The sequence below is a fragment of the Vipera berus genome (assembly GCF_964194415.1).
Source record: "Vipera berus genome assembly, chromosome: 15".
Lineage (NCBI taxonomy): Eukaryota > Metazoa > Chordata > Lepidosauria > Squamata > Viperidae > Vipera > Vipera berus.
Genome location: NC_138218.1, coordinates 12,374,358 through 12,394,917, shown reverse-complemented (window position 1 = coordinate 12,394,917; position 20,560 = coordinate 12,374,358). Strand labels below are relative to the sequence as shown.

General features: G+C 56.7%; 6 protein-coding genes across 19 annotated transcripts in view; 4 read left to right on the top strand and 2 right to left on the bottom strand.

The window, feature by feature from the left end:
* Positions 1-226: 226 nt before the first annotated feature.
* SSNA1 (SS nuclear autoantigen 1) lies at positions 227-1,007 on the bottom strand. The gene is made up of 3 exons (XM_081339569.1): positions 756-1,007; positions 470-669; positions 227-397 (listed from the first exon to the last, which is right to left on the bottom strand). Exons 1-3 carry the CDS (start codon positions 805-807, stop codon positions 296-298), a joined length of 354 nt encoding a protein of 117 aa, XP_081195695.1. The 5' UTR covers positions 808-1,007; the 3' UTR covers positions 227-295.
* ANAPC2 (anaphase promoting complex subunit 2) lies at positions 920-5,285 on the top strand (the record flags this gene model as incomplete). Of its 2 annotated transcripts, none has more annotated exons than XM_081339568.1 (12): positions 920-1,497; positions 1,581-1,713; positions 1,840-2,014; positions 2,119-2,238; positions 2,356-2,473; positions 2,580-2,761; positions 2,851-2,992; positions 3,239-3,314; positions 3,462-3,665; positions 3,917-4,046; positions 4,405-4,640; positions 4,886-5,285. In XM_081339568.1, 12 exons carry the CDS (start codon positions 920-922, stop codon positions 5,096-5,098), a joined length of 2,307 nt encoding a protein of 768 aa, XP_081195694.1. In that variant the 3' UTR covers positions 5,099-5,285. The 2 variants fall into 2 exon arrangements, with proteins under 2 accessions (XP_081195694.1, XP_081195693.1); XM_081339567.1 differs by having other exon boundaries at positions 2,848-2,992.
* Positions 5,286-5,552: 267 nt separating this feature from the next.
* On the top strand, positions 5,553-11,168 carry LOC308674790 (uncharacterized protein). Of its 12 annotated transcripts, none has more exons than XR_014027963.1 (13): positions 5,553-5,950; positions 6,504-6,676; positions 6,873-6,930; positions 7,242-7,389; positions 7,652-7,711; positions 8,042-8,113; positions 8,517-8,570; positions 8,653-8,905; positions 9,115-9,165; positions 9,437-9,490; positions 9,982-10,035; positions 10,421-10,459; positions 10,998-11,168. XR_014027963.1 is itself a non-coding variant. In XM_081339546.1 (12 exons), the coding sequence occupies exons 1-12, from the start codon at positions 5,920-5,922 to the stop codon at positions 11,029-11,031; spliced, it is 828 nt and encodes a 275-aa protein (XP_081195672.1). In that variant the 5' UTR covers positions 5,553-5,919; the 3' UTR covers positions 11,032-11,168. The 12 variants fall into 12 exon arrangements, 3 of the variants coding, with proteins under 3 accessions (XP_081195672.1, XP_081195671.1, XP_081195673.1); XR_014027964.1 differs by having other exon boundaries at positions 9,684-10,035; XR_014027965.1 differs by having other exon boundaries at positions 9,115-9,339; positions 9,684-10,035.
* Positions 11,169-12,214: 1,046 nt separating this feature from the next.
* On the top strand, positions 12,215-14,597 carry TUBB4B (tubulin beta 4B class IVb). The gene is made up of 4 exons (XM_081339544.1): positions 12,215-12,410; positions 12,500-12,608; positions 12,744-12,854; positions 13,394-14,597. The coding sequence occupies exons 1-4, from the start codon at positions 12,354-12,356 to the stop codon at positions 14,452-14,454; spliced, it is 1,338 nt and encodes a 445-aa protein (XP_081195670.1). The 5' UTR covers positions 12,215-12,353; the 3' UTR covers positions 14,455-14,597.
* CIMIP2A (ciliary microtubule inner protein 2A) lies at positions 14,528-18,643 on the bottom strand. Of its 2 annotated transcripts, none has more exons than XM_081339548.1 (7): positions 18,264-18,643; positions 17,764-17,978; positions 16,895-17,262; positions 16,201-16,318; positions 15,516-15,610; positions 15,100-15,217; positions 14,528-14,684 (listed from the first exon to the last, which is right to left on the bottom strand). In XM_081339548.1, the coding sequence occupies exons 1-7, from the start codon at positions 18,317-18,319 to the stop codon at positions 14,596-14,598; spliced, it is 1,059 nt and encodes a 352-aa protein (XP_081195674.1). In that variant the 5' UTR covers positions 18,320-18,643; the 3' UTR covers positions 14,528-14,595. The 2 variants fall into 2 exon arrangements, with proteins under 2 accessions (XP_081195674.1, XP_081195675.1); XM_081339549.1 differs by having other exon boundaries at positions 16,895-17,226; positions 18,264-18,641.
* Positions 18,644-18,882: 239 nt separating this feature from the next.
* EXD3 (exonuclease 3'-5' domain containing 3) overlaps positions 18,883-20,560 on the top strand; it is a 31,514-nt gene continuing 29,836 nt past the window's right edge. Inside the window, exons 1-2 of the mRNA XM_081339533.1 lie at positions 18,883-19,042; positions 20,033-20,105. Coding sequence (XP_081195659.1) covers positions 20,072-20,105 — 34 coding nt within the window. The 5' untranslated portion in view covers positions 18,883-19,042; positions 20,033-20,071. The remainder of the gene's footprint in view (positions 19,043-20,032; positions 20,106-20,560) is intronic.

The window sequence follows — 20,560 nt, the reverse complement described above, 5'->3', positions numbered from 1 at the left end:
CAGCAAATAAATTTAATAAATAAAAACGCCACCTCCCATCCGGACCTGGCTGGCTGCGTGTCCCAAAGAAAGCCAGGCAATGGGACCCCCTGCTTGGTGATGCAGCTGCTGGAAGCCCCTTTCCCTCTTGCTGCCTGCCTGCTTTGCCATGACTGGGGTAGGTGAAAGGGAAAGGGCCGAGGGGAGCCTGCCAGGCCCTCTGCCCCCCCCCCCACACACACAATGGAAGCTGCACGAGGCGTCTTTGGGGAAACCCATCAGCTTTATTTGGTGCTCCCTAAGTCACAGCTGCCCCTCAGCTCTCCTTGGCAGGGAGGCTCTTGGATTCGGTGGCCTTGGCCAGGTTCCCGGCTTCCTTCTTCAGCACGTTCAGCAGCGTCTGCGAGCTTTCCAGGACCTGGGGCGGGGCGGAAAAGGTGCCTGGTCACGCCGGGTCGGGCCGGAGGGCGTCGAGGGGGGGGCGTCTCACCTTCATGTAGGCCGCCTCGGTCTCGGCGATGGTCTTGTCGAACTCGTTGCGCGTCGCCATCTTATGGGCCAGGGTCTCGTTGATGCGGGCCAGCCGCTCGGTCAGCACGCGGAGGTCGCCCTGCAGCTTTCCCTTCTCCTCCTCCTCCTGCCGGATCTGCCGGCTCAGCTCGTCCCTCTTGGCGCAGAGCTCCTCGATGCCTGCGGAGGGTGCCGCGGCTCAGGGCCTCCCGGGAACGCCGCCCACGCCCACCTTCCCGCCCGCCGCCGCCGCCCCCGCCGCTTACACTTGACCAGCTCGTTGTTGTAGCTCTGCAGCGCTGCCCCTTGCTGGGTCATCGCCGCCGCCGCTCTCGCCGCCGCCGCTCTCGCCGCCGCCCGCCCTGCCTGCTGCCTTCCGGCTCCGCCTCCAACGGCCGCCTTTCAGCCCGCCCGCGCGCCCAGCAGCGCGATGGAGCTCTCGGCCGCTTGGCACGCCCTCAGCACCGGCCTGGTGCCGCCCGCCGCGCTGGGGCTGGGGCCAGGGGCCCCGGCGGCGGGGGCCGAGCTCCGGGCGGCGGCGGCGGTGCTGGCGCGCCACGGGCTGCTGGCGGAGCTGGAGGAGTGGCTGCTGGAGGTGCTGCAGCGGGACCTGCAGGCCCGGCTGGCGCCCGAGTTCTGGAGCCGGGCCAGGGGGGAGCCGCCGTGCTCGCGGCGCCTGCTGGAGGCCTTCGGACTGTTGCGCCGCCGCCTGGAGCCCTACCTGCGCGGCCTGGACCTGCTGGAGGAGTGGGCGCGGCCGGCGGGCCGCTGCTGCCGGGGCGGCCCGCGCGAGAGAGCCGGGGCCCTGCTGCGCGCCGTCCTCTTCTCCGCGCCCCCCGCCGACTTCCGCGAGGCCGTGCGCCGCTTCTACGGGCGCAGCTTCCGCATCTACATGCGGCAGCGCAGCGGCGGGGTCGAAGAGGCGGGCGGCGCGGGCTGCGGCTGCGGGGAGGAGCGCTGCTGGTGCCCGCTGGCCACGGAGCAGTTCCAGCAGCTGAACGCCATCCTGTGGGTACCGGGCGGGCGCGGGACGCGGGATGCGGGTCGCGCGTCGGCGGGGCTTCTGAGCGGGGTCTTTTGTGCACCCGCAGCCACGAGCTGGACCTGCTGGAGCGGGTGAGCGCCGACGCCGTGACCCACGTGCTGCACGGGATGCTCGAGGAGCGCGTGGAGCGGCGCTGCCGGGGCGAGTACGAGCGCTCATTCCTCGCCGAGTTCCAGGAGGTAGGCGAGCGGGCGTCCCCGGGGAGGGGGCGAAGGGGGACCGATCTCCCTGCCCTCCCCGTTCCACCTCTCCCGGCCCGCTGACCCTCCCGTCTGAGGGGTCGCGCCTTCTCTGCCCTGCCCCAGTGGATCGAGAAGGTGATCGGCTGGCTCGGCGGCGTCTTTCTGCGAGAGCGCGCCGGGGCCCCGCTCAGTCCGGCGGCCAGCAGCAGCCTGAAGCGCTGGCGGCGCCACGTCCAGAGGTTCTTCTACCGCCTCTACGCCGGGATGCGCATCGAGGAGCTCTTTGGCATCATCCGCGGTGAGCCTGGCTGGGAGGCCCCCCGCCCAGCTGCACCCGGGCCTGTCGGGAAGCGGGGGCACCCTTCTTCACGGTCCCACGGGCTGCTCTGGTGTCTGATGCAGATTTCCCGGAGTCGAAGCCGGCAGTGGAAGACCTGAAGTATTGCCTGGAAAGGACCAACCAGCGGCAGCAACTCCTGACCTCCCTGAAAAGCGCCTTGGAACTGCGGCTCCTCCATCCCGGTGGGTGGCTGCGCTGCTCGGCTCTTAAGAAGCACCGAAGGCCTCCCCCCCCCCCCGCCTTTCCTCTTGGCGTCCCTGAGGGATCTGGCATTTAGGTCCCCCACTCCTCTCTTTCAGGGGTGAACACCTCAGACATCATCACCCTTTACATCTCTGCCATCAAAGCCCTGCGGGAGCTGGACTCTTCCATGGTTATCCTGGAAGTGGCCTGTGAGCCCATCCGCAAATACCTGAGGTGAGAGGGGCCGGCTGGCGTTGGCGCCTCCCTGACTGCCCTGGTTTGCTTTGGCCAATGCCGTGTCAGGCGATAGACCATAAGCCACTGCGCCCCCCCACCTCAGGACCAGGGAGGACACCGTGCGGCAGATTGTGGCAGGTCTGACGGGGGATGCGGAGGGGTCGGCTGACCTGGCAAACGAGCTCTCCAAAGCTGACCCGGTGACGCTGGAGAACGGCCAGGAGAGCGAGGACGACGGCTCCGAACCCGAGGACTGGCTGCCCGATCCGGTTGAGGCCGACCCAGGTGGGCTGGGGCTGCGGTTGGGAGGCCCTTTTGGGAGACGGGCCTGTGGTGCTCCCGGCCTTGGCCCACATGCCCCCTCCTCCTAGCAGGGAAGTCCAGCTCCAAGCGCCGCTCCTCGGACATCATCAGCCTGCTGGTGAGCATCTACGGCAGCAAAGACCTCTTCATCAATGAGTACCGCACGCTGCTGGCTGACCGCTTGCTGCACCAATTCAGTTACAGCGCCGAGAGGTAAGGCCCGAGGGGTCCTCCTGCTGCGCAGAGTCCCGTGAAGCAGGGCCCTAGCCCCAGCCTAGCCAGGTGTGAGTCAGACGGCCGGGAATAGGGAGGATTGCGGGGGTCCTCCTAGTGGGCAGGGGGAGCTTCCTGGCCACTCTTCTGCATGAGCTGCCGGTAGAGGGTCTTCTCTGCAGAAGTGCAGGCCGTGTTGTGAGCAGCAGAGGCCTTGGCAACGGTCCTCGCTGCTTCTTGCTCTAGGGAAATCCGAAACGTGGAACTGCTGAAGCTGCGTTTTGGAGAGGCCCAGATGCACTACTGCGAAGTCATGCTAAAAGTAGGTGCTGCCTATAGAGACGTTGCGGGACCACCCGGTCCCTCCAAATGCTGATTTCACTTGGCTGGAGGGGCCCACAAAAAGGCCCCATTGTGGCCTGTCCAGCTGAGCTTGGACATCCCAGTTCCTTCCACCTTTCCCACACAGGACATGGCGGACTCTCGACGCATCAATGCAAACATTCGTGATGAGGAGCAGAAGCTGCCAGAGCAGGAAAGGCCCCCCTTCAGCCTTGTGGCCATCATCCTCTCCAGTGAGTTCTGGCCCCCGCTGAAGGATGAGAAGCTGGAGCTCCCAGGGCAGGTCAAGGAGGCCATGGAGGCCTACGCAAAGAAGTATGAAAAGCTGAAGGTAGGGGAGAGCTCTGTCTGGAGGAAGTTCAGCCAGGGGCCTCTTCTACAGCTGGTAGCCAGCAATAAAGGAGGCCGCCTGTCTCTCCTCCGGGTTCAGCCTAGCTCCCTTCTAGGATTTGGCTGTTCCTTTTTCCCATCTGCCTCTCCCTTCGTCCAGGACATCCTGTGGTGCGATGGCTGGGCCAACACCCAGGAGCTTCTGGTTTTTCAGCTGAGTAACCATAAGGCTCCCTCATGGCTTCTTCACAGGCCATGAGGACCTTGAACTGGAAGCATCACCTGGGCTTGGTGAACCTGGAGATTGAGTTGGCGGACCGCACGCTCTCCTTGTCCGTGTCGCCGGTGCACGCAGCTGTCATCCTGCACTTCCAGGGCAAAAGTAGGTCTCCTGGCTCCATGAAAGAATGCCTCTAGCTTCTATTCTTCCCCCACAAAGGGATCTCCTAGTCTTCCAGGGAAGGGCCTGCAGATACAGTATGTATCCGTACATATGAGACACATGAGCCAGGTGTGCGGAGGGACGCACATTTGGCAGTGTCAAGGTAGAAGGAGGGAAGGTTTCCTATCAGGAGATCTTCCTTGTTCGCCCCACATGCTCAGAGAACCAGTCTTGGGCCTCCCAATGCAAAATGCTGCCTCTGCCCCAAAGTCTTGTGTCCCTCCTTGGGGACCCTTCCTTAGGCGGCACTGCTACCCTCGAGCTGAGGCCCTAAGCAGGGTGGGTGCCTCCTTTGCAGGCACATGGACCTTGGAGGAGCTGAGTGAAGCTCTGAAGGTGCCAGCAGCCTCCCTGCGGCGCAAGATGACCCTCTGGCTGCAACAAGGGGTGCTGCGGGAGGAACCGCCTAGGACCTTCACAGTGATCGAGGAGGAGCTGAAGGACCAGGCCGAGAAGGTGGTGCTGATCGATAGCGATGAAGAGGGTGATTCAGCCATGGCCTCTCAGGCGGATCAGAAGGAGGAGGAGCTGCAGGTGACGGTCTGGGGAAGGAGGCTTCCCTCCATGGACCAGGGCTAAGGAGGGAAGGCCAGAGGGCAGCCGGGCTCCAGGCACTGGCCTTGAGTGATCCGCCCTTGTCCAGGCACAACAGTAGCTCTGGGCTGGCAGAATCTCAGAGGCACCTGAGCAAGAGCCCTGCTTTGTTCAGCAGCCACCACCACGCAGGTGTTCTGATCCCTGCCTCACCATTGTTTGTGTCCTTGTGCACCCCTTTGCAGCTCTTTTGGACCTACATCCAGGCGATGCTGACCAACCTGGAGTCTCTTTCCCTGGAGCGCATCCACAGCATGCTGAAGATCTTTGTGATGACGGGCCCCATGGTGACTGAGATCGACATCCAGGAGCTGCAGGTCTTCCTCCAGAAGAAGGTCCGGGACCAGCAGCTCAGCTACTCAGGGGGTGTCTACCGCTTGCCCAAGAGTTGTAACTGAGCTGTCCATTCCAGCCCCTGATGGGCTGAGAGATGTGGGCCACCCTCAGACTCTGGCGTGCTGTGCTGCCTTGCCTTGCCTTGGTGCAGGTGGCCACTGGTGCGTGTGTGTGCACAAAGCTCAAGGGACTGCTAGCAAATTATTTTTGATGGGTTTCCTGGTTCATAATAAAGTGGTTTTCCCCTGAGCCATTGGGACTGCGATGTATTTTTTTTTCTCTGTAAATCGGGCTGCCATGCTCCCTCTTGCAACTCGGTTCCTTGCCAACATTTCCCACCAGCCCTTCTGCAGACTATTGGGAGAGACATGGCTGGAGTGGTTGGCTGGAGGGTTCTCCCTTTGTTCTAAAGGGCCTTCCTTGCCCACACATGGTGTGTTCCTTATCACATTCTTATTCTTCTTCTTCTTATTATTATTATTATTCTTGCCAGCGAGTACAGCCTCTTAAATTGACATGATACTGGAGGAGGGGGGGGAAAGGAAGGAAGCTCTGGGGAGCTTCCTTTGCCAAGGGCTGTGGTCTCCCCCTCAGCCTCTCCGGGGAATCCCAGGAGCTGCGATGCGGCCCTCGGGAGGCCACTGGCTCTGGGAAGGAAAAGGAAAGCGGTGCTGGTTCTCTTGGCCAGGAGGGCTTCAGTTGCTCGTGGACACGAGTGTCAGCAAAGCCTTTTTGAAGTCCCCAATGCCTGCCACAAAGCGCCGATTGCAGCTGAGCTGGGCTGGCAGAGAGGCCAAAAGAAATCGGACACTGGGGAGCTGGAGAGGTCTGGCTGAGAGGGCTCAGAGGTGTGGATGCACTTCATGGAGGAGGAAAAGAAGACATGGAAAAAGGGACTGGAGAACAGCCGGCTGGTAAGTGACAGAGGCAGCCTGTCTTACTGAGGCTTCCTTGGGAGGAGGGGGGCACTGTGCTGCTGGACTGGAGAGAGGCCTGCTGGGGCTGCCCATTGGCCGACAAACGTTCTGGGACCTTGTGAGGTCACAAAGGCTCCCTTGGACTTCCTGCCTGGCTGGAGGCCTGGCGTGTGTTCAGGGCTCCTGGGAGATGGTGAGAGGTTGGGCACAGGGTTCCAGGATGCAACTGGCCTGCCTGTTCATCGTGAGCGTCCTCTCCTTGACTTCACGTGAGCAATGGGCCCGATCATCCAATGCGGGTTTGGGGCTGGGAAGAAAGCCCGGAGCTAGATAGGCTGCAGAGTGTTTGGGCTCTAAATCTGGGTGCGCTTGTAACCCCTGTAGGCACCAGAATTTGAGGTCATATCTGTAAGCAGCAGTCCACAACTGGAGGGGGAGACAAACACACGAAATCTAGATTCGGGAGTGGGGAGAAAAGGATCACCACGGGAAGAACAGGGGCCAAATCTACATCCATTTTTGCATTCAGAATTCTTCCATTGATTTGCAGTGAGAATGAGCAGGGTAGAGGCCTCAAGAGCTCATCCAACCAATTTTGACTTCCACCCAAAACATAAAAAGAAAATAGTTGCCTCTCCGAAAGATGCCTGGAAGGAGGAGGAGGAGGAGGAGGAGAGAGAAGAAGGATTCCGTGAGCAGATTGTTCGAAGAGCTGTGAGGAAGGTCAGCCTCTTGCAGCAGTTGGGGCTTCCCCCTTGGAATCTCGGGGCTCCCAAACGGGCAAGTCACAGCCCCTGTGCTGTGGGCGTAGCAGCATTGGCAGGAGGGTTGGAAGGGCGACTGGAAGAAGAGACCTAAAGTGCAAATCCTGCCTCGGAGGGGGCTGGCATGAATCTGTAACCCAGTATTATCCCAACAGTATCCCGAAGATGCTGGAGATCACGTAGCAGCTAGCCACCGGCAAATCTCCATCCCCAGTAAGGGCTTCTCCCTCCTGTCTGTGATTTGGGGAGGGAGGACATTTGCACCCCTTTCCTCCCCACGGTTCAGGGAATTTGGTGTGGCTTCGCTCCTACGTTTGGAGGAGCAGGAACGTGACTTTGCTCCACTCAGAAGCAAGAAGAGGGCTTGCTGGGAGGGCAGGAAGCGGCCTCCGAGGAGAGTTTCTGTCTCTTGCTGCCTGGTGCCCCCGACCACGGAGAGCTCTCCAGGGCATCCGTCCGTGGAAGAGCTTGCGAAGCCAGCTGCCCCTCCTGCCCTTGACTCTGCCTCTCCTTCCCACCCCCAGTGGGCCGAGCTGAGGGCAGCTGTCCTGAAGTGCTGGCCAAAAGGACCCTGGCGGTGATTGTGGCCGCCTTGGCCTTCTTGGCCTTCTTTTCCACTTCGGTCCTTCTGGTGGTGGCGATCTGCGTCTTGCGGATGGTGGAGAAGCAAAGGTGAGTCTTGCAGGCCGGGAGGGCTGTCGGGTCTCCATCCTGCTGCCACTGCTGACCTGCAGAAGCCTTCTGGGGCCCAGAACCAGCCAGGTCATCCCGGGGCTCTGGAGTCATTGCAAGCCCTGCCCTTTGCCCTCCTCCTGGCTCTGCCTGAGGATCAATCCAGATGGAGATGCTGGAGCAAACTCCGCAGGCCCAGGGTGGCTCAGTGCCCCTGTCCCACTCAACAGTGTTTTGGTGTCTTTTCTCTCTTTGTCTCAAGGAAAACAGGGAAGGATGGGAAAACCAGCTATCCTTCCAGAAGACCTCTCCCTCCTATCCCGTAAGTGAAGCAGGCAAGCGGGGGCCATTGCAGACCTTCAAAGGGGGTGTGTGTGGTGGGTCTCCCGAGGTCTGGATTGTCAAGGTTGAGCAACTGAAGTGCCAGAGGTTAGAAGTGTGATCTCCTCGGAAGACTTGAACATTATGAAGAAAACTGATCAGCCAGCCAAAGGTTTTGTCTGCTCGGTCAGCTGCTCCTTGCTTAAAACTTGGTCGGCTGCTTCAGATGCTGTGGAGCTTTTCTCCCCAGCCCTTAGCGAGAGAGGGGGGAAGGGAAAGTGTGTGCCAAAGATGGACGCAGGCCCCTTGCACTCTTGCCCTTCCCTTGCAGACCTCCTCGCCCAGAGCGTACATACATGACCATGAAGCCACATGGCTCTGATCGCCTCCATCCAGCCACCCCGTGAGTAGCCGCACTGGGATTGGCCTCAGAGGGAGCCCAGTTTTAAGGGGCTCTTTCTTTGTAGCCCAGATACAATCCGTAACTATTCCAGTGTGGACTTTGAGTCTCGGGAGTCTGGCCCCTGGGCAGTGTCAAGTGACTGCTTTAAGGCCATTGGGCAGAATGTTTTGCAGAAACCAAGGAAGTCTGAGAGGGTCTTTATTACCACAATTAATTTTGGACGTGTGGTTTTAAATCAGGAGAAATGTATTTCGCTGATTCAGAAAACAGCCAGAGCTCTCGATTGCTCCTCTGCCCTCCGTGTGGGGTTGGGGGGCTTAATTCATAGGTGGGCCAAGGAGGAGGTGGGGGGAGCTGGCCCCTTTCTCTGCTGGAGCACTGAAACCCATTCTTGTCCCCTCAGGCATACCACAGAGGATGCCTACCTGAGTGTCAATGAGCTGAATCCTGGTCCCAGGTGGGTCAGGGAGAGAAGGTGGGACGGGATGCCTAGGAAAAAGGGCAGCTCTTTGGCAAAGCTCCTTTTACGTTTTGTTTAGGCTGCTCAGGGCAAGTGGTAGAAATGTTGTTTTAACAGCAGACAAAGACAAGGGCTGGCTGGATGGCAAAGTCGTGCTCTCTGACAGTATTCGGGGATCTTGTGGGGCACTAGTGAGGAAAAGGCATTCAGCAGAAAGCTCTCTCAATGCAGAGAAGCAGAGCGCCACTCGGCTCCTCTCCTGCACCAGGAAAAGTGAGGCGCTGCAGCCATTTTTGGTCCACAGTCAACATGGAGGAGTGAGGAGTGAGGAGGTTAGGAGTGGATGTTTTCTGGCTCAGGCCGAGCTCTTTTCCCCCAGCCTCAAGTTCCGCCGCTTCCTCTTAAAGGGATGGCAGTCGTAGAGTTAAAGTTAACAAATGATCACGAGGGTGCCTTTTCTGCTAACCTGGAAGCACCCGTTGTCATGGGGAAGTCCAGCTCCACAGCCCAACAGCCATTCGTTGTGCTCTTTTCATTTCAGAACCCGTCAGAATCTCCACTACCAGCACCCGAGCGCGCCATCGCCACCCAAGTCAGTAGGAAGAAGGCAGCGTGGGTCTGGGGAAAGAGGGCGGGCAGGTGCACCTGTTCCCCACGTGACAACTTCTTTTCCTCACCTGCCCTGTGCAGAGTGTATCTGCTCTTTAAAAGCCAGGAGCAGATTCCTTGCCTGGGCTTAGGATCCTTTGGGCAGATGCCTCTCGAGGTAGCCAACTCTGGAGCGGAGATCCTGCCAAGCCCCAGCCCTTGCAGCCGGTCCCCCTCCCTCCGTGGCTGCTGCAATCATTTCCTTCTGCTTTCAGGACCCCCATGGAGAGGGAGTACATAATTCCTGACAAGGTGCAGCCCTTTTCAAGGTAAGTGTAAGGGATCTGGGACAAAGTTTTAAATTCTCCAACAAATGAGGTCACGGCTAAGGCACTGCTTGTCCTATTTAGGACATCTTTTAAAAAAGGATCACATAAGCTGACCTTGTGTAGAAGAAACTAGAAATTTTTACTGAAAAATGTTCAATGTTTTCTTCTTTGTCAATGTGCCTGACCTCTTAAGGAAACCTTGCATGTATATGCACTTGTACCTGTGAGCTACTAGGTAGACTTCCTGTGTGCTCTGCTCCTGGGGAGCCTGTTTGGATCTGGACTGGATAGCTGGAACTGGCAGCTTTAGCCACAGCAGTTTAGAGCTCCATGTCCAGTAGCCGCCCATCAGTAGGTTTGTTGGTGGGCCGGGAAGGAGGAACAGAAGTGGGGAAGTTGTAGTCTGGACTTCCCAAAGGCAGCTTGGCTACCACAGACACCTGGGTGCCCGGTTGACTGCTCTCATCCAGCAAGATCCACCTGTATTTCAGCCCTCCCTCAACAAAGAAGTATGTGAATGTGGAAGAGTCGGATCCTACAGCTGTGTAAGTTTTGTGGGATGAAGGAAGGGTTCCCTCTTTTGACCTCTTCCTCCTGCAGAGGCCTAGAAAATAGATGCCCGGGTGAACTGTAGCACGGCCATGTCAACTGAGGCCAAGCAGAAAAGAAGCTTTGCACGTGAATGTCATCTCTGCGAACCTTTAGCAAGTGGTTAAACAGCAGCTAGAGTTTTGGCAACTTTGATCAGAAGAAAGTGGTGGTCCCCTGGTCATCCCCAGCCTCTTTGCAGCTGCTGAGCTGCCTCCCTTGCTGCCAGAGGAGAGGAGACAGGATGCTCTCGGCTTGCCTATCCCAGATCCTTCGAGCAGAGGTTCTGGTTATTTAGCACCTTCCCTAATAGGATGCTCTTTACCTTTTTTTCCTTCCCAGAACGGGAGGCTCTCCAGAGATTGGGATGACACCTCGAGGGTGAGTTAGCACTTCCTGAGACTGTGGGAGATGGGCAGGCTGGGTCAGCTGTTTTGTATGGAAATGTTTTTCCCAAATATGTTCTCCTTGACCCAAGGTGGTAAAACGGAAACTCGCATTTCAGGAGACAGGGCATTGGGAGGAAGAAGGGAGACTTGTGCAAACAATCATGTCTTTAAAAGGCATAGATAAAGAAAAAGCAGTGCCTCTTGGCACCCAAACATCTGAGCTTCACCTCTGCATTAATGGGATCTGAACTGGGTAGAATTAGTCAAGAAAGAGAATGTGATGGTGTAGTGGACAGCTTGAAGGAAAAGTCAATCGAGCATGCAAATTTCTTGCTTGGAATGATTACAAGTGGAACTGATGATAGAATTGTCACTATATTAGTGCAAATCTTTGCTGAAATGTTCCGGTCCCTTAATATGCAAAATTATTCTGTCCGCCCACTGATCTTGTTTTGTGTGAAATGTGTTCTAGGGTGTGAAAAAACAGGCACCATATCATACTGGCTTTTGTTTCTCCATCTCATTAACAGACGCGACAATCACATATATGAAGAAGTGGAATAGGAGACTCACCCCGGAGATGGGCTGATGCGCTGTATGAACTTTTCCTCAGTGTCCTTGGGCTGCGAAGTAGCTCCTCCGGCAGGGACCACGGGGGTACCCTTTGGTCTTCCTATTAAACTGTGCTTTAATTCCTCTTAGTCCGTTGATTTTGCTGCATGTGCCACAGAACCCGTTTCTTGTGAGAAGCTTGGCCTGTTCTAGAATGTTGCATTCTGCAGCCCTCTAAAGAAATAGTATTTTGAAGTTAGTGCTATTTTAATGTTAGGATTAAAAAGGAAAAGTAACACGTTCTTAAAATATAGCGCTTAGCAGGACAGAAAATGCAGCTTTATTAAGCTGGAAACTGAATTACATAATTGATCGATCTTGAAAGGCATAGTGCAGCACTGATCGCTGGCAGTCTCCAGCTGGTGCTGCCTGGGCCATGCTTTGGCCTCTGCCCAGCTGGCCTCTTGGCAGGGGACGATGGGAGTGCAAGTTGGGGAATCCTGGAAGGGGAGCCCGGGGCTGGAGAGGAGGCCTAGCAGGCCTGGGACTTGCTTTCACTGCAGCAATTGAGGACAGAAAAACCAGTGTGCTTCAAGGCGTTTGGGGCCTGTTTGCAGCCACGGGTCTCCATTGTGGAGGATGCCGTCGGCGTGCCCTAGAGACGTTGCTAAGGCAACCGAGCCCCGTTCCTAAGGAGCGCCTTGTTTACGGCGTCCACCGCAATCGCCACGCCGATAACGCAGCGCGCGGGGATCTTGCGCTTTTAACGTAGTCGCCGTAGTGAACAGGTTCTCGCGCCTACATTTGCGCGGGCGTTTCCCCTACGACCGTTACTAGGAGACGCGTCTCAGCCGTCAATTGGAGGTCGCGATAAGTCATTCAAATCGCCCAATCGAAGAGGCTCCTTCGGGTTTTTTTCCCCGTTGGTAGGGAGCACAGAGAACTAACGTACGTGAGCAGGAGGAGGAGTTTCGGACGACCGTTGAAACGTTCTAGCAGAAAATTTGAGGGAGAAGGTCCTCGCGCTAAAAAAACGTTCAAGCGCGGGGAGGTTTTCGGTTAAGACTGGCATCTGGAACGCCCAATCAATAGCGCAACCTGAGTATTTTTGCCCAATCGCCATCGGCGAGGAGGGGGAGGGAGGGAGGGAGGGAGGTGGAGTGAGGTTGAGACGACGCGCGCGACTACGCAGCACCGCCCCCTTTCTTGCGCCTCGTATATAAAGGTGTGTCCGTTACCTTGACGCAGCCAGTGTCCGTCCTGCCGTCGGCCTCGCTCGTCTAGTTGCCCGGAACGGAGAGAAGAGGCCGATCCCGCCCGTCGGTTTCGACGCCATGAGGGAGATCGTGCATTTACAGGCCGGCCAGTGCGGCAACCAGATCGGCGCTAAGGTCGGCCAAGAAGGCGGAGGAGGCCGGGTGGGGCTCGGGAGGCCGCCTACGCCGCCTTCTCATCGCTCTCCCCGCTTTTCCGCCCTTAGTTTTGGGAGGTGATCTCGGACGAGCATGGCATCGACCCCACCGGCACGTACCATGGCGACAGCGACCTCCAGCTCGAGCGCATCAACGTCTACTACAACGAGGCCACCGGTGGGTCGGCCGAGCGCCGGGCCTCTGATCGCGCGCAGAGTGCAGGGAGGGAGGGAGTGGTGGGACGGGACGGGACGGAGGGGAAGGGACTTGGGATGCGGGGCCCGGGGCTGAGCTGGCCTCTTTTCTTCGCAGGTGGCAAGTACGTCCCTCGGGCGGTCCTGGTGGATCTAGAGCCGGGCACCATGGACTCGGTGCGCTCGGGCCCCTTCGGGCAGATCTTCCGCCCCGATAACTTCGTCTTCGGTGCGTGATGTCCGGTCACCGGGGGGGGGGCGGCGGTCGACCTGGCCGTGGGCAGAAGTGGCCTCGGGGCTCGTCAGGCGGAGGGTTTCGGGCGGGGGAGGCAGGTGGCGCGCCCTGCGCGTCATCCAAGTCAAGGAGCCAGCGCATTTCATCCTTGGCTCATTAGGATTGGGCGCTCGAGGTTAGGGAATCCGGGGGTCGTTGATGATAGCTGCTCACTAAAGATGATCCTGAGTTTTTCTAGGGGGTGTGTGTGGAGTGGTAGAATTGCTGTCTTCCTTGAGAGGAGGGAGGGTTACTGGGGAAGGGGCTTGGGAGGGGGTTTGCAGGGAGCCCCATTTCAGGAGCATGCCAGGCAGGTGCGCATTTGTGTTTTTGCCCTAAATGCGCAAAGAGCTGCTCAAGCAGCACCAGGGCAGCTTCCAGGCATCCCTTGGCAAAGCTAGGGCTCTGAAACTGCTGGTGTCTGCTGACAAATGACTCCTGTGGGGGTCGCCTGATGGGTCTTCATTCTCCCACTTGCTCCCCCTCCCTTACAGGTCAGAGTGGAGCAGGCAACAACTGGGCCAAGGGCCATTACACTGAGGGGGCCGAGCTTGTCGACTCTGTGCTGGATGTTGTAAGGAAAGAAGCTGAAAGCTGTGACTGCCTTCAGGGTTTCCAGCTCACACATTCCCTGGGGGGTGGCACTGGTTCTGGCATGGGGACGCTGCTGATCAGCAAGATCCGTGAAGAGTATCCAGACAGGATTATGAACACTTTTAGCGTTGTCCCGTCCCCCAAAGTGTCAGATACTGTGGTTGAGCCCTACAATGCCACACTCTCAGTCCACCAGCTGGTGGAGAATACAGATGAGACCTATTGTATTGATAATGAGGCACTATATGACATTTGTTTCCGGACCCTGAAGCTGACCACTCCTACCTATGGTGATCTCAATCACTTGGTGTCAGCCACAATGAGCGGGGTGACCACTTGTCTGCGGTTCCCAGGCCAGCTAAATGCTGACCTGCGGAAACTGGCGGTCAACATGGTCCCCTTTCCTCGGCTACATTTTTTTATGCCCGGCTTTGCTCCGCTGACCAGCCGTGGGAGCCAGCAGTATCGTGCCCTGACAGTGCCTGAGCTCACCCAACAGATGTTCGATGCCAAGAACATGATGGCAGCCTGCGATCCCCGCCATGGGCGTTACCTCACGGTTGCGGCGGTTTTCCGTGGGCGCATGTCGATGAAGGAGGTAGACGAGCAGATGCTGAATGTCCAGAACAAGAACAGCAGCTACTTTGTGGAGTGGATCCCCAATAACGTGAAGACCGCTGTCTGTGACATCCCTCCCCGTGGCCTTAAGATGTCAGCCACCTTCATTGGCAACAGCACCGCCATCCAGGAGCTCTTCAAGCGCATCTCCGAGCAGTTCACGGCCATGTTCCGCCGCAAGGCCTTCCTGCACTGGTACACTGGGGAGGGCATGGATGAGATGGAGTTCACCGAGGCGGAGAGCAACATGAACGACCTGGTCTCCGAGTACCAGCAGTACCAGGATGCCACCGCTGAGGAAGAGGGCGAGTTTGAAGAGGAAGCAGAGGAAGAAGCGGCTTAAAGAGACTGGAGGAGGGTGCTGTTACACCTGTGTGTTCTGTTCAAAGGTGTCACAAACTTTATTTGCTCAAGACCTCTGTTTACGTACGCTGCGTCATCTTTATGTCACTTGTCTGATGCTGTGCAGACATTAAAAACGTTTTCATCCTATATGTTGTCTCCGCTGTACTTCATCGTAGTAACCTTTCCGGGTGCTGTTGCCAAAAGTGAGGGCATAATTTTCACGGATAGCTGGGGAGAAAAAGCCGAAATCAGCAGCTCTGCATGCTCCAACTGGTTCTTTCTGACATGTGGGAACACAGGAGGATTCAGTGGTATGTTAGAAGAGGGAACTGGGTGCAAAGACGTCACTTTCTCTGCAAGTAATCCTTCAGCAGACAGAAGCGGTCACAGGATCTTTTGAAAGGCTACAGAGGATCTCATTGGCCAAAAAAGAGGCAAAAAGGGTTGCCCTTGCTTGCCGTATTCCATAATCAGGACTAAGCAGCCGAATTGCAGCTGCTGTCTGACCTCGGCATGTTCAGTTCTGTGTAGCCAGAGGTCCTGGGAGCAAATGTGTTACTTTGAACAGATCTTGCCTACCTACCCCGAGGAGCCAATGGGGAGGGGAGAAACTTGTCTTAGCTTGACAGATCCCATGACTTACTTGGCACAAACCCGGTGTAGAATGGAACCAGGCCTTTGCTGTTGTAGATCTTCGTGTTGGGCCAATAAGTGTGGGGCAGGCGCTGTCCAAAGCTATACATGGGGTTTCTTAGCCTTTCCTGAGGAAGGACCATCAAGTGTGTTAGGTAGGAGAGCCAAAGTCTTGCTCTGAGATCAGCTAAATTTGGTCCTGAAGAACCAGACGCTACAATAGCAACCCCCAACCAGGTGACTTTGCTGCACAGAGGTAGCATTGCTAGATGAAAGGGCTGTTAAGCTGGACCCTGGCTCGGGATTCTTCCCTTAGGTAAGTAATTATTTCTGGGGACCAGTTTATTTGTCTCCAGGCAGCATCGGTGCCCAGGTACATGAACTGTTTTAGGGGATGATGGGTTCTGCTCCCTGCCCCAGTATTACCTGGTTTCTATCAAAATTGTTCATGGCATCTTTCACTCCTTTCAGGTAGTTGACTCCCATAATCCAGGTGAAGCATGGGATAAATCCAGCATATCCTGTGAAGGAAATTCCAGGGAGCTGCTCAGGACCCAAAGTGGTTGCGGCTACAGCCTTTTTACCCCTTCCAGACCCGGAACAAGGGTGGGCGTGGGGCTGTGGCTTTTTAAAAATTATTCTTGCCTAGTGAGAATTGGGAAGGGGCTGAGTTAGGCACACATTTGCTCTCTGTTCTTCATCAAGTTAAACTTCCAGTCTTAGAAATCCTAACCCTAACCTTGGCACGTCTGGAGGGCATCAGGCAGATGCAGGTGTTCAACGCTTCCCATCCCGGATTGGCATGCTGGAGCAAGCTGCTGAAGATGGGATTGGGGGGGGGGGAACGCGCTGGCTGAGGCATCTGAGGAAGGTTTGGGGCAGGGAGGAGCATGCTGTTAGCTCAAAAGCTGCTTCGTTGCTGAGTGTTTTTTCCAGAAAGGAAAGCCCTGTGCTTTTCCTGATCTTATTTCTCTAACCCTGGTTAAAGAAGGAGAGCCTGCAGAAGGGAGCACTCCGTGTGGGGAGGAGTTTGAAGAGAGGAGGAAGACTTGGAGAGCACAAGTCTATTGTTAAAGAGATCCCTCTTAACTCACCATTGCCAACAGTTTACCTGAGATGGCTTTTCGCTGAATGAGGTTGGGCAGGTCCAGCCTGGGGGTCCGGTCAAAGCGCCTGACATTCACTGTTTCTGTTGCCAATGGCAGAGGCACTCCTTCAGTCCTGGTTGGCTGAGAGCCAAAGGAAGAACAAAAAAACAATTGCGTCTGACTTTCTGCAGGAAAAACGCAAGTACCCTTCAAAGCAATAGAAGCCAGTTGGTGTAGCTTTTAAGGCTTCAGGTTAGAAAATGGAAGACTTGAGCTTTAGTCCCACTCAGGCACAAAGCCAGTTGAGGGATCTTGGGCCAGTAAACTTTCCTTCTTGAGCTCCAAGGAGTACGTTTCTTGGTCTAAACAGCAAACAATGAGAACAAAAAAACCCAGACTCCTTCCCCTAGGTGCAAATGGACATTGTTGGAAGGGTTCCTCTTGCTGATTCATAGGAAACGGTCTCCCTCTGGGCTGCAGAGGTAACAGGCTAGAGTCTAGGCCTGAGACTCCCCACCCCAATACTTGTAGAAGCTGTTGCCCCCATCGGGGACAACCCCATCGGGATTAGCCGTCTACCGTTGAGATCGGACATAGATCTTGACTGCTATTTCCACCCTGCGCACAGATGGGACTTGCCCAGGAGTTAGGTGCCTCTTTCCTGTGGTCTGCTCATTACAGCTGGTCTCTATTCGCGGTCCGTTTCTGAGCACCTACCTGATCAGTTCCTGCGCAGCAAGGAGGCCCCGTCCAGCCCTGCCCGCACACCAAGGACATGCCAGCCTTGCAAGGTCCTCGACGTTCCTCCTGACCACACACCAGGGCAACGTCCGGGTGGCAGAGAAACCTTTGCTCGCCTTTTGGGGAGACCAGCTGTGAGCTGGCTGTGGCTGCAAACTGCCTCCACCCTGGCCCACAAGCCAGCCGGATGCTGGGATGACAGGGGTTGACCTTTCTCTGAGCTGCCAGTGGTGCTGGATGGGCCTGTGTCCATGGAGGATGGTCAGGCAGGGGAAGGACCCTTGGCAAAGGGGGCCGGAAGTCTTGGCCTGGAATAGGAAAGCAACCTTTGTAGGGTACAAATCCTAGAGGGAAATAAGAGGGAGAAAACCAACATCCTAAACTCAGCCTTGAAAGGAGCCAGGAAAAAACAAGAACCACTTTTCAATCATTCTGGGGCTCCCTACAGAGCCAGCAAAAGGGTGGAAGTAGGGACGGGGTGGCGGTCCTGGGATAGGAACTAAGAGGCCCCCCAGGGTGAAGCCCTCCCTGCCCGTGTGCAGAAAACCCCTTGGGCAATTCCTTAAGAAACCACCTGGAGTTCAGCTCTGGAGCAGGGCAGGACTCTTTCTCCTACCGGTTGTTTTTTTTTGGTAAGAGGATCTTTTTGGTGGTAGGATAAAATTTCTTTGTGAATTTCTATTATTGGCCCAGTTGTGTAGTTCTGTGTTACTGTGCTGTGATTCAGTACTGCAATTTAGTCCAGCCCAAAGCAGTAGAGCCAGCAGGAGTCATCTTGCCCACTGGGACCACAGCCTTTGACCAGAGCTTGGTGTCCCTCTCCCAGCTTTCCTTCAGATGTGCACCTGTGTATCCCGGGATGTACAACTGGCCCTGATCCATCCTGTCTGGTGCAGGGAGCTTCTGCTGGCTGAAGTCTTCTGTGAACTTGGGTCTCCTCAAAGGTGTGAGAACGGAGCACGGGCTCTTGCGGACCTCGGGGTCGGTCAGCATCCTGGAGGTGGTTCTGCCGTAGCTTTGCCCAACTTGGTAGCGGACCTGGGGGTAAAAGCCCCCATATCTTGGGAGGGACAAACAGGTAAAAGGAAATGAATCCACAGATGAGCATGCCAGAAAAACGGCATTAATTTAGCACCAGTAAAAGTTTCCCGGCGCCAATGCCGTTAGAGATCGTCCACGGCACTTGTATTGGGTTTAGGACAGGGGTAGGCAACCTCGGTTCTTTTACGACTCGTGGACTTCAACTCCCAGAATTCCCGAGTCCGGGGCTCAGCGGTAGACTGCCTCGGTAGGGGGAAGCTCTGCAGGGAGACCGCCATTAAGTCACTCGTCTCCCCGGACTCACCCAGGAACGTAGTAGGGCTCCTGGGGGAAAAAGCTGCACTTCTGGGCGGCTGTCATGGTGGGTAGGCGCTGCTCGGCGGGCCGGGGCGGGCCGGGCTCGGGTCGTCCCTCGGGCGACCATTGTGAGGCGGCCCGCGGGGGGGGCGTTCCCGGCCCTCCCCTCCCCCCGTCCCACCGCTGGGCCTGCCTCGCGGGGCCGTCGTCCCGCCGCCCGCCGAGCGGAGGCTCCGCAGGGGGGTTGCCGGGGCCCGTCTGGGCGGCGCACACTGGCCCGGCGCGGGGCCGCCGCTTCCCTCCGTCGCGCCCGGGGCTCGGCTTCCCGGAAGGGCGGGCGGGCGGGCGAGGGGCCGGGCCGGAAAAGCTCGGTTGGCTCACGAGGCCCCGGCGGCCTCCCCAGAGCGGCGCTCCTCTCTCCTGCAAGGGCAGCCCCGGGCGAGGGGACCCCGCCGGACGGGAAGGCTGGAGGCCCCCGGGGAGCAGGTGGGCGCCTGAGGGACGACCGCCGAGCCCTCCCGCCTCCCGGGAGGAGTCCAGCTCCGGAAAGGCCTCTCCTCCCCGCCCCGGGCTGCTCTCTGCGGGCTCCGTCGGGGGAGGGCGTGGGCCGGGGGGGGGCGTTCGTGGCCTGGTTCTCCGTGGGGTCCAGTTGGGTTGAGTGCAGAAGAGAGTCCGGTGGGGGCCCCGGGCCTAGCAGAGCCCCGAGACCCCCTCCCCAGCCGCACCTTGGGAGTGTTTCTGCAGGCGAGGGGGGTGCGTGCCTGCTTTGCGAGAGCACCACAGCGGGTGAGTTTTGAGCCAGCCGTGATGTGATTGTGTCCCGTGGCTGACCCGGCTGATGTTTTGGTCATCGGTCTGCCGGACAGGATCTTTTCTTTCAGCGGTTTCTAATTTGGATGGAGCTGCGGTATCAGATCTTTGGAAATGCAGTAGATCCTTGAAGAGCTCTCTGTGCCAGGAACAGCAGCTGACCGACTCTCCATTGATATGGTTTGGCTTTACTGGACACTTCCGTGTGGTTTGTGGATCTTTTTTAAGTCTGCAGCCCCGGAGAAATGCTAAATGGATCACAGATGTCAGCTGCAGGGGCTGCCCGTGCTCTACAGGACCTTAGGAAAAATATCCACATTCCTGGGAATCCTCTGTTGCCAGCGCATGCGGAAGCTCCTGATTTTCAGCTAGCTAAGATGCTAGTGCATCTTAATTTTTTTGTGCTCTGGAGGTTTTTTTTTTAAAAAAAATCTTTTAAGTCAAAGTGAAAAACAAAACAAAAAAGCAGCACACTCAGCAACTGTCCAGAAAAAACATTTGGCTCTCTTTTCTTGTGCAGCTGTTTTTATTCTCAAGAATAAATGCTGGCTCCCAGTGCATTTCTTCAACCTTTATCTCACCGGAGAGGCCATGCTTGGTGGATCCTGGTGCCATTGAAATGCCAGCTCAGAGAAGTTGGCTTCTGCACACACCTTTGACCTGCGGTTGGTCACGTTCCTTGAGTTGGGCTTGCGTCCCATCTTCCTTTTGTAAGGGGGACTTGGTCTAATTGGCATCTCAGGAGTGGCCAGGAAGCAGCGTTTAGGCAACCCGGAAAGGGACCAAGGAGAGGGTGCCCCTCAGCTCCTCCTCAGCAGCTTTTCTTCCCAGCATTTGGCAGCGGCTTCCTCAGCAAGCGCAGCCCTCCTCCGCCCTTCAGATCGAATCATTTACTTGGGACCAGAGGTGGCATTTGTTGTCTGTCATCCACTTGTTGCGAGTAACCAAATTCTCTCCTGCTTCCAGGACAAGGGGGCAACTTTCTTCCATACCTTAGAAGACACCATGGTGGAAGATTTCCCAAGTCACAGCTCCAGTGGTGAGTCCCAGCTTCTGATGGCTCTTCCTCCTCCTTGTGCAGTGTCCTTTACCCTCTAGTGGTCCCCCTTTTTAGATACCAGCCAATATGTCGTTTTTGAAATGTGCGGTTGGCCACAAAGACTACCAGGTTGTTGTATTTCAGGGTGTGGGTCTCCTTCTTTAAATGAGTCCCTCTAAAACCACAGGAGGCTTTTAGTCCCCTGCAAGTTGTGCCCAGAGGTTTCCAGGAGCCATTGGTGCAACTCCCCCCCCCCTTTTTTCTTTTTTTTTGGAACTTCGCAAGTTTGCATCTGTGTACTTTTGTGCGTCCCTTCCCTCCTGCATATTTAGAAAGCTGAGTTGTCCATCCGCAAAAAACCTTTTTGGCTTTGGCAAAAGGGAGAGAGGGGAAGTTCACAGAAACACCCAAGGCCCCTTTTTTGGCCTTCTCATTCCAGAGGGAGGAGAGATGGA